At 52.4% G+C, this 11309-nt stretch overlaps 2 protein-coding genes across 2 annotated transcripts; both read left to right on the forward strand.

Annotated features, from left to right (window-relative positions):
- Positions 1-1656: 1656 nt before the first annotated feature.
- Positions 1657-2373, forward strand: LOC137838368 (uncharacterized). The gene has a single exon (XM_068647612.1). It carries the CDS (start codon positions 1657-1659, stop codon positions 2371-2373), a length of 717 nt encoding a protein of 238 aa, XP_068503713.1.
- A 5903-nt stretch (positions 2374-8276) lies between these two features.
- Positions 8277-9243, forward strand: LOC137838369 (uncharacterized). The gene is made up of 2 exons (XM_068647613.1): positions 8277-8462; positions 8578-9243. The coding sequence occupies exons 1-2, from the start codon at positions 8277-8279 to the stop codon at positions 9241-9243; spliced, it is 852 nt and encodes a 283-aa protein (XP_068503714.1).
- The last annotated feature ends 2066 nt before the right edge of the window (positions 9244-11309 follow it).

An 11309-nucleotide genomic window follows, 5' to 3' on the forward strand; every position in this document is an offset into this window, starting at 1 on the left:
TTCAGGGTACGAGAGGAAGGCAGATACGCTCTAGATGATTGGGGGCATGAGTTGGCACCCAAAAAGTCACCCCTTGCGCAGTAGCACTCCCAAGCAGGAGGACTCACACGTAGTAACGTCCCCAGATGGGGTCATGGCGCTGTCAGGTCAGAATAGAAACACCATTTAGTCAGGTACCAGGTAATTAAAGTCATTTAATACACTTTCTGTTTCGAGCGTTTAAGGTACCATAAAGGCTCCCAAGCGTTTCAACGTCTTAAATGCGCTACGTTTTTTAATTAGACGCGTTAATTAAGTGCGTTACGTTTTATGATTAAAAGCGCTTTAAGGCGCTTTAAATGCTTGGGTAGTTTAAATGGCGCCGAGAATGTTGGGAACGGGGTTCGTACTTTTGGCTAATTTTCCAGAAACACTCTAGTTGCTTGCTCGAGCCTTGAGCTTACGCACAAGGGACTAGGGAAGGATTTGGCCAGAACGAGAAAATATACACTAGACACAGTTTCATTTTTAGCACCTTCAGAGTGCCATACGCGTGCTCCGATACGGAGGTGCATAGTTTTTGGTGTTTCTTGCTGGCTGACCTGAGCGTCGGAGTGCAAACGGCCGCTAGGGCGCCCTTTGGTCCTTCTTTGCAGGAATCCACAGGTAATCAATGGGAAGGAGTCCCTAGCTGACAGTTGAGGTTGCGCACGAGGACGTCTCAGGTCAACCGGACGGAACAGGGAGGTTACGCGCTTTGCGGTACCATGCATGAGAGTGGTCTAAGGGAGCTAGCAGTCGGTCGGTGATTGAGGCTCTCTTAGCCCATCACATGCATGGGACAGAACAGAGGTGATCGTTCACGCGATAGGTAATGCCTGATATGCGCGCTTGTCCAAGTCGCACCTGGTACTCACGCTGAGGCTGCACGAGACACCCAATGAAAGAAACACGCTAAGTTACTTCGTACGCAAATAACTTGGGCGCGCGATAAGGTATATAAAGGCATTCCACGCTCATTGCGAAGGTACGTTTTCATACTGGCAAGTGACTAGTTTTACACACAGAGAGAAAAGGGAGAATCACAGAGTGCACGAGTCTCACTGAGATTCTGAGTACACAGTCCTTTGGTGGTCTTGTTTGACTGACTTGAGCGTCGGAGTGCAATCGGCCGCTAGAGGCGCCGTTTGTGGTGTTTTCGCAGGTTCACTCGGAGCTGGTTGGAACGTGCTTGTAGAAGACGGAGTTTGACGTGGTGAGACCTTCAACGATCAAGTCACCTGCAAGATCATTTGGCGCCCACCGTGGGGCCGTGTGAATTTGTGATCCCATCCACTTTGCTGTTAATCTTCGTTTGATCTTGAGATTCTTTGCTGAAAGAATGAGGAAGACAAGGCAAACTTCACCCGCGCCATCAGCTGAGGGAGAAACTGTGACGATGGCGCAAGTCTTGGAGATAATGCGAGCGCTGCAAGATGATGTGGCGGCATCAAGAGTGGAGCAAGAAAGGATGCAAGCGGACTTGGCTGCATCGCAAGGCAGGAATGAAGAATTAAATTGAGTTAACGAAGAATTGCGCAAGACATTGCATGCGTAGAAGGAACGGGTGGCGGAAGAAGGAGTGGCGCCGCCCGCGTCTCCCCCAGGGTCTTTCCCTTGCCTTTCTCATTCGAGATCATGGGTGTAGTGGTGCCACCAGGCTTGGTGGGGGTGAACGCCTCGTTTACAGGGGTGGAGGATCCAGAAGCACACCTGACGGCGTTTCATACCCAGATGATGCTTTCTAGAGGCTCAAATGCAGTATACTGCAAACTGTTCATGAGCACCCTGAGCGGGATTGCGCTGGAGTGGTTCGTGAGCCTACCAGATGGCCACATCACGTCGTTTCAACAATTCTCGAAGCTGTTCATGGAGCAGTATATCGTGAACAGGGCACCTCCAGTGGTGTCGTATGACCTGTTCGTCGTCCGCCAGAGCCAAGGTGAGTCACTCTGGGACTACCTCAGCCGTTTTGGGGCTCAAGTGGTAAGGCTGCCCAGGAAGGATGAGGACATGCTGGTGCATGCGTTCAAGAAAGGGGTTCTGGCGGGCCCTTTCAGTGAATCTTTAATCAGGAATCGCCCCAGCACCTTCGCGGAGATTAGGCATCATGCTGTGGCGCATATCGCTGCAGAAACAGCAGTGTCTGAGAAGAGGGATAGCGCGATCCTTACCAAGTCGCGCGCAGGACCAAGCAGGACTCAACAGCCGATGAGGGTGCATGAGGCCAAAGAAGGGAAAAAGGCTCAGGGGAAACCTCGCCCTTACGAGCCTCGAAGGAACCAGAACAGGGGGCGCATGAGGGAGAGCAACGCACCCCCAGGTTTGATTTTGTGGTGGAATTGGCGGAGCTGATCGCCATTTCTGCCATAGCAGCAAGGTTGCGAGTTCCGGAGAAGACCGACAAGGTACTGGGGCGGAAGAAGGATGTGTGGTGTGAATTTCATCAGGCTTATGGCCACCCACTCCACACGTGCTTGGCATTGGGGCACCAACTCGCGGAGCTGGTGAAGAGTTGTTTTCTGAGCGATTACTTGTGGGAGACGCAAGGTGATCGAGCATCGGGGGCACCAGCGGAGGATCCGCAGCACGAAGTACCGGTGCACGGGGAGGTGCACACGATCGTGGGCGGTTTCTCTGGAGGAGGATGTACGACCTCTTAGAGAAAGAGGTACGCGCGATCGGTGATGGCAGTCGACTCGGTGGAGGAAGATCACTCCCCCGACGTCGACATTGTTTTCACCAAGGCAGATCTCCAGGACGTTGTGCCCCACGAAAACGATCCAATAGTTATCTCCCTCGTCACGGCAGGGAGAAAAGTGCACAGGGTCCTCGTGGACCAGGGAAGCTCGACAGACGTAATGTTCTGGCCGACGTTCAACAAGCTACAGTTGTCCCCTAATCATATGAAGCCGTATCCGGGGTGCTTGTAGGGCTTCGCAGGGGACCAGGTGGAGGTGCGAGGCTATGTAGAGCTGAGGACTACATTCACGGATGGTGTCGTGGCCCGCACCGAGAAAATTAAGTACCTGGTGGTCAATGCTCCATCCGCTTACAACATACTGTTGGGAAGGCTGACGCTCAACAGGTTGGGAGCCGTACCGTCGACGAGGACGCGCGACGGCAGATCTCCGGGGTGATTGAGAAGAACATGGATGCATTCGCATGGTCAGCCTCAGACATGCCAGGTATTGACCCGGATTTCCTCTGCCATCTCCTGGCGATGGACCCTCAGGTCCGACTGGTGCGCTAAAGGAGGAGGAAGTCCAATGAGGAGAGAAAGGTGAACTTAGACCTTTTGGACGAGGTACGAGAAGAAGCCAGAGTCAGTGTTGAAGCTGTAAAGAGAAGGATGGAACGAAGGCACAACTCCAAGGTGAGGCCTAGGCAGTTCCAGGAGGTAGATCTGGTGATGAGGAAAGCACATCAGCACGAGATAGAAAACAAGTTGTCCCCCAAGTGGACTGGCCCGTTCAGAGTAGTGGAGACGTTCGAGAACGACGCTTATCGGCTGGAGAACTTGGATGGAGGGGCGATCCCCAGAACGTGGAACGCCACGCACTTAAAGCTCTATTTTAGTTAAAAATTGTAGAGTAGCCGCGCTTTCGCGCCAGTACAAACAATTTGAACAAGTTCAAGGGGGCACCCTTTCCCCAGAAATAAAAAGAGGTTATCAGTATAAAAGTTTGCAAAGTTTTAAAGCTAAAATCCTCCTCGCCCCAGGCGCGAGCGTGGGCAACCGGTTCAAAGTCCTCCTCACCCCAGGTGTGAGTGCAGGCAGCTAAGGTTCGAAACGCCAGGGGCGCTTGTGGGCCCAAAAAGGGAACGGAAGGATTCGAGAAACGCCTTTGCCCAAGGGACATAGCGTCAATATTGGCTCAGTTGAACTCTTAGTCAAACCCCTTCTCACCCAGGAGTGAGAAGGTGGGAGCACCACCCGAGGTTCTAAGGGTCGATGGCCTTGGGGCAGGCAAGAAGGGTTGTCGAGAAACACTCTTCCTCCAGACAGGGCATCACCCTAAACCGATCGGCGTGGGAGTCCTCTATGCACTTAGCGTTGGAGCGACACGAAATCTAGAAAGGTATAATGAGAAAGGGAGAGGCGCGATGACTAGTTGATGGTTGGTTATGATACCCTGGTCGGTCGTCGGCGGATAAAGCGTTGTTTAAAAAGTTTTAGACAAGTTCTTATGCGATAGAGCGAAACAGGCAAAGCCACGCCCAGAACTATCATCGAGCGTTGTTAGAAGCGGTCAAGGACAGAAATAGAAAGTGCGAGGGAGGTTCGCGCTAAGTCCGAATAAGTTAGCAACTATAAACATGCATAGCGAGAGATGAAAGAGATACACGGCAGTAAGAAGAAAGAAGGCACTAAATATATGCAGTAAAGAGTTCTTATGTTCAAAAATTTATACAAGGAAAAGAAAAAGCGAAAGTTGGCTTCAAGGCCATAATCCCAATACCAGCAGGGAGGGACCTGACTCGTGAAGTACCCATGCATGAGGTGTAGGACGTGGCGATCCACGCCACCTTTGGAGAATCGCTGGGACAGATACGACCCGGGAGAAGGCCACGTCCCAGAGGTAATCTACGTGCATGGTGCAAGAGGAAGGCTGAGATACTCCCAGGCCGAGTGACTAAAGGCTGGGGCGCATGAGTTGGTAGCCAGGTAGTCATCTCCTGCGCCGGATGCACTTCGAGGAGGGAAGACTTACGCGCTAGGATTTCCCTAATTTGGGTTACAGCGTCGTAAGGCCTTCCACGTGGAGTTGCGCTTAAGTCATAAGTGACATGTGGCAGTAGCACTGAAACTTAAGCTATATAAGCTTTTCTGAAAGCTTAGTGAGGTACGTTTTTACACGTTTGGATATTCTTACACTTTTACACACGCTCGAATCATTCGCTAGCTTACACATTGTACGCAAGAGTGACTTGAGCACCAGAGAGAAGTTTGTTAGAATACAGTTACGCTCCTTCAGAACATCACAGTTACGGTGTTCTGATACGGAGGTGCATAGTGTTTTCTGCCTACTGACTTAAGTATCGGAGTCCAAATGGCCACTAGGGCGCCCTTTGTTCTCTCTGTTTCAGGTACTCATGGCGGCGAATGGTGGTGATCCTGAACAAGGAAGAAGGAGTCCTTGATACGTGAAGTCTTAGCTACGCACGAAGCACGATCTGGTCAACCGGCATGAACATTTGGCGCCCACCGTGGGGCTAGATTTAAAACATCAGTTCCACCGCAAGTTGTTGAAGGTTCAGTAGCAGATTTTGAGAAAGTTTTCCAAGAATCTTTCAAGATTCACCGTTCATCTTGAAGTTCGTAGTTTCACCGATTGTTTTCGGTCTCATTCAGTTTGCACCGTTAGTCTTTGGAGTTTCGCTCAGTTCCACTGCTTGTTCGTGGTTTTGCTTAGTTTCACTGATCGTTTTACAGTTTGACTCAGTTTCTACAAATTCTTTTCGGTCTTGATCAGTTCCAACCGTTCGTTTCCAGTTTCCTGAGTTTCTACCGTTCATTTGCGTTTTTGCTCGGTTTTCACCGAAGGATTTTTCAAGAATCACCGTCACAGTTCAAAGTTCTTCAAGAAACTGCAAGAAATGAGGACAACAAGGCAAAGTTCGACGTGCGCTGAGAATGATGACATGACCATGCAACAGGTCATGGAGATGATGCAAGGCCTGCAGAAAGCGATGGCGGCATCAAAGGCTAAGCAAGAGCGTATACAGGCGGATCTGGCGGCATCGCAGGCCAGGAATGAAGAATTATGTCACGTGAACGAGGAGTTGCGCCGCGGGTTGCGCAATCACCCTGGGAGTCGTGAAGTAGATGACCGCGAGTGTTACACGCCACCTAGGGAGTTTCCCATGCCGTTCTCGCAGTCGATCATGGAGGTGGTAATTCCTCACACGTTCGTAGGTCTGAAGGTGACGTTCACGGGGATGGAGGACCCCGAGGCACACCTTACTGTGTTCCACACGCAGATGATGCTAGTTAGTGGCTCTGACGCCGTGAGATGCAAGCTCTTGATGAGCACGTTAACTGGAATGTCCATGGATTGGTTTATCAGCCTTCCAGATGGCCACATAACCTCCTTCGCACAGCTCTCAAAGCTGTTCCGAGAGTCCACCGGTGTCGTATGATCTTTTTTACGTGAAGCAGTATCAAGTCGAGACCTTGAAAGAGTATATCAACCGCTTCGGGGCGCAGGTCGTGAAGGTTGGCACCACGGAGGAACCGATGATTGCCTATGCGTTCAGGAAGGGGATGTGCCCTGGACCTCTTTTCGAATCGATCATCAGAAGTCGCCCCCGAACCTTTGCAGAAATCAGGCGTCGCGCGGTGGAGCACATCGCAACAGAGGGCGAGGTGTGCGAGAAGCGCACGAGTGTTGCACCAACACGCCCAAGAGCGTTGTACGAGGCGAGGAGGCCCCAGACGAGGGGTCAAACGGAGGAGGCGAGGTGGCGAGCGGAAAGGAATAGGCCGGTGAGGAATAATTTTGTGGTAGAGTTGAAGGACTTGATCGTCGTGCCCAATATAGCAGACAGGTTGAGGGCCCCAGCGAAGACTGACAAAGTGCTGGGACCTCATAAGGACGCATGGTGCGAGTTTCATCAAGCGTTCGGGCATCACATCAACAACTGTTTGGCGCTGGGCCATCAGTTGGACGAGTTGGTAAAGAGTGGGTTCTTGAAGGACTATCTGGCTAGGTCTTCTACGGTCGTGGCCCTGGCAGTACCAGAGGAGGATTAGGCACACAAGATGTCGATCCATGGGGAAGTGCACACCATTTATGGTGGCTTCTCAGAAGGAGGATGCACTGCCTCCCAGCGCAAGAGGTATGTGCGATCGGTGAACTCAGTAGCTGAAGAAGGAATGGATGAGCCGTGGGAAGCAGACCTTGTGTTTACAAAGGCTGACCTACGCGATGTCGTCCCCTATGATAATGACCCTGTGGTCATTTCGGTCGTCACCACTGGGAGAAGGGTACACCGAGTCCTCGTGGACCAGGACAGCTCCGCAGACGTCATGTTCTGGTCCACATTCAACAAGCTGCAGTTGTCCCCTGATCTGCTGAGGCTATACACGGGATGTCTGTATGGGTTCGCAGGGGACCAAGTGGAGGTACGTGGCTACCTGGAGCTGAGGACGACGTTTACAGATGGAACAGCGTCACGTACCGAGAGCATCCGATACCTAGTTGTGAACGCAAATTCGGCCTACAACATTTTGTTGGGAAGGCATGCGTTGAATTGGCTAAAGGCAATGGCTTCCACACGCCACATGAAGATGAAGTTGCCAGATCTTAGTGGCCGGGTGATCGTGATCAAGTCATATCAGGAGGAGGCCCGGAAATGCTATGAGAACAGTTTAAAAACAAATAGGGGTGTCTTCGCAGTGACGGAACGCCCGGGCCAAGAAGAGACGCCCATGGATGTAGACCCCGTGGAGGCGTCGCCCAAGGATTACGTACACGTGGGGGAAACGCCTGTCGAGGCGGAACCCATAGAGGAGACGCCCGCTGGGGCAGAGCCTGGGAAGGAAACACCGGTAGGCGGCATCGCGAGAGGAGACGCCCGAGAGAGGGGACTGGAGCCAGTTGAGAACGTCGTCGAGAGACAGATAGGTGGCAGAACCTTCCTCTTAGGGCGACCCCTAAGCCAAGAGGAGCAGGATGAGGTGGCAGCGGTAATCTCGCGTCACCTGGACGCATTCGCATGGTCCGCCTCTGACATGCCAGGAGAGAGGGCGACACAGCTGACCTAGAAGAGTTGTTTGCCACGATAGCTAAGTACCGCATCAAGCTGAACCCAGAGAAGTGCGTTTTTGGGGTCGAGGCGGGAAAATTTTTAGGCTTTATGCTCACTGGGCGGGGAATAGAGGCGAACCCCGATAAGTGCGCAGCAATCATCGCCATGAGGAGCCCAGCCTCACTAAAGGAAGTGCAGCAGCTGACGGGGCGCATGGCGGCCCTATCAAGGTTCGTATCAACTGGTGGAGAAAAGGGCACCCATATTTCCAATGCCTGAAGAAGAACAGTCGCCTCGTGTGGACAGAAGAGTGTGAGACAGCTTTCCTCAGGCTGAAGGAGTACCTGGCAACGCCTCCTGTGTTGTGCAAGCCACAGGCAGGCGTACCCCTCCGCTTGTATTTCGCAGTGACGAAGTGGGCCATCAGCTCTGTGCTGGTTCAAGAGCAGGATCAGGTGCAAAAGCCTATATAGTTTGTGAGCAAGGCCTTGCAGGGCCCGAAGATGAGGTATCAATCTTTGGGGAAAGCAGCCCTAGCAGTAGTATTCTCTGCCAGGAGGCTCCGCCACTATTTCCATAGTTTTACGGTGGTGGTGATGACAGATCTTCCCATCCAGAAGGTGTTGCAGAAGCCAGATGTCGCTGAAAGGATGGTTCGCTGGACGGTGGAGCTTTCAGAGTTTGATATAGTATACGAGCCCAGGGGATCCATCAAGGGACATATTTATGCAGACTTCGTCGCAGAGCTCTCACCAGGAGGCACCCAACAGGAAGTGGAGCTTAATTCCTAGTGGTTGTTGTTAGTGGACGAATATAGTATACGAGCCCAGGGGATCCATCAAGGGACAGATTTATGCAGAATTTGTCGCAGAGCTCTCACCAGGAGGCGCCCAACAGGAACTGGAGCTTGATTCCCAGTGGTTGTTATCAGTGGACGGATCCTCGAATCAGCAGGGAAGTGGCGCCGGGATAGTCTTGGAGGGGCCCAATGGGTTGTTGATTGAGCAAGCCCTGCGGTTCGCCTTCAAGGCAAGCAACAACCAGGCAGAGTACGAAGCCCTGATCGTAGGAATGCTTTTAGCCAAGGAGATGGGTGCGCGAAGCCTCTTGGAGAAGAGTGACTCGCTGCTGGTCATGGGGCATGTGACAGGGGAATTTCAAGCAAAGGACCCACAGATGGCTGCGTATTTGAGGTACGTCCAGGTGCTGAAGGGAGCTTTCGCTGCGTTTGAGTTGGTGCACGTCCCAAGAGAGCAAGATGCCCGTGCTGACCTGCTCGCCAAGCTGGCCAGCTTAGGCAAGGGGGGAAGGCAGAGGACGGCGGTCATCCAAGAGACCCTCAAGGCACCACGAAAGTATGTAGCAGATAACAGAGTGGATGTCTTCCAGGTCAGTGCGTCCAAGGGAAAGCCGGAGAGGCATCGGTCTTTGACTCAGGGGACGGCGAGAGCCCCTAGTGTAAGTGTCTAAGCGGCCTCACCCACAGAAGGGGACTTCATGCAGGTGTGCGCCCTGGAAGAAGGAGACACGTGGACGACCCCCTACAGACGCTACCTTGCAGATGGGATCCTCCCAACAGAGTCAGAAGAGGGCAAGAAGGTGAAAAGAAATGCCGCAAGGTATACCCTGATGGAGAGGACGTTATTCAGGCATGGGTTTACACACCCAATCTTAACGTGCGTAAGTGGAGATGAATGCACTAGAATAATGGCTGAACTCCATGAAGGAATTTGTGGAAGCCACGTGGGGGGGAGATCGTTGGCATCCAAGGTGGTACTTGCAAGCTTTTATTGGCCAACTGTAAGGCAAGATTGCGTAGGATATGCCCAGCGGTGCAAGCAGTGCCAACAACACGCTGATTGGCACAAGGCGGCGCCAGAGCAGCTGAGGTCAATTTACAACCCGTGGCCTTTCCACACTTGGGGAATTGACATTCTGGGGCCTTTCCCACTGGCGATAAGGCAGATGAAGTACTTGATAGTAGCCATCGAGTACTTCACAAAGTGGATAGAAGCAAAACCAGTGGCACAGATTACTGCACACAAGGGATAACACTTTGTTTGGAAAAACATTGTGTGTCGGTTCGGCGTGCCGAGGCGTCTGGTCTCGGATAACGGTACTCAGTTTGCGAGCCAGCAACTGGGGAAGTTGTGTGCAGAGGTAGGCATCAAACAGGTGTTCGCATCAATCGAGCACCCCAAGACGAACGGACAGGTGGAGTCCGCAAATAGAATCTTGTTGAGAGGATTGAAGAGGAGGCTTGAGAAAGCCAAGGGAGTCTGGGCAGAGGAAGTACCAAGGATAGTGTGGTCTTATCACACCACGCCCCAGACCTCCACCATGGAGACGCCTCGTGTACGGATCAGATGCGATGATCCCGGTGGAGATTCACGAGAGCTCACCATGTTTCCAGATCTTTGTGGCAGAGGAGTCCAACGAAGAAAGGAGGGTGAATTTGGACCTGTTGGACGAGGCCAAGGAGGAGGAGAGAATAAAGGCTGAGGCAGTGAAGAGAAGGGTGGAGCGCCAGTACAACTCCAAGGTGAGGCCTCGCCAGTTCCAGGTGGCAAATCTCATCATGCGCAAGGCTCATCCGTACGAGTTAGAGAACAAGCTGTCGCCCAAGTGGACCAGGCCCTTTAGAATAACCGAGGCTAAGGGGAACGGATCGTATAGGCTTGAAACTCTGGAGGGAGGCCCCATTCCACGCACCTGGAACACAGCTAATTTGAAGTTTTACTTTAGCTAAAAACTTTGTGTAGAACACAGTTTAAAGGGGACACTCTTTTTCCCTCTCAGGGGTTTTTAATGAGGTCACCCAAGTAAAAAGCAGTTTAAGCAAACATTGTCTTGATTTTCCCTTTCTCGTAATGTAAAGAAACGATAAAAGAAAGGGCGTGGTTCATTAAGAAACGAACCCGCCACCATGGTGTGTAGACACCTCTGCAGGAGGGACGCGGATGTCTCCTCTGGCATGAACACCAAGCGCGCGAACCAACTTGGACGTGAAGATACCCCAAAAGGAGTGGCGGGAGCGCCCTCTTCGGGCGTTGGTGTCGAGTTTGAAAGGTACGCATAGCATAGTTAAATCTGGGCGTCTAGTCCCTGGGAAGGGGTTAACGGATTCCTTCGGGACACCCACTCCCCAGGTAAGAACGGCTAGCCCCGGTGCCTGATGACTAGACACCTCACAAGGAAGTGGTGGGGGGCGCCTCCTTCGAGTGTGGGCGTCGGGCAGTGAGAAGGTTCGGAGCAGTGGAGAACCAGGTAACTTGGTGCAGATACACGCCATAAAGGAGAAACGCCATCCTTCGGGAAACCTTCTCCTTAGGCGTAATCACCAAAGTGCCTGGTCATCTTGGTGTTTAGACACACCGGGGACAATACGACACTGCTCTTAGCATGCCTATCCTCGGGGCGTGGGCACCAAGAACACTAATCGCCTTGGTGTTTTTAGACACCCTGAGGATGAAACGACGCTGCCCCCGGGCAGGCCTCTCCTCGGGCGTGGGCACCAAGTGCGCAGAGATAAGGGC

The sequence above is a fragment of the Phaseolus vulgaris genome, chromosome 4 (assembly GCF_000499845.2).
Source record: "Phaseolus vulgaris cultivar G19833 chromosome 4, P. vulgaris v2.0, whole genome shotgun sequence".
In the NCBI taxonomy this organism is placed as follows: Eukaryota; Viridiplantae; Streptophyta; class Magnoliopsida; order Fabales; family Fabaceae; genus Phaseolus; species Phaseolus vulgaris.

Excerpts from the sequence above, each read along its gene's own strand:
- LOC137838368 (XM_068647612.1), top strand. The coding sequence starts at position 1,657 with ATGGGTGTAGTGGTGCCACCAGGCTTGGTGGGGGTGAACGCCTCGTTT.
- LOC137838369 (XM_068647613.1), top strand. The coding sequence starts at position 8,277 with ATGAGGTATCAATCTTTGGGGAAAGCAGCCCTAGCAGTAGTATTCTCT. Across the intron at positions 8,463-8,577 it reads AGCTTTCAGAGTTTGATATA|TGGACGAATATAGTATACGA; the intron begins GTATACGAGCCC and ends GGTTGTTGTTAG.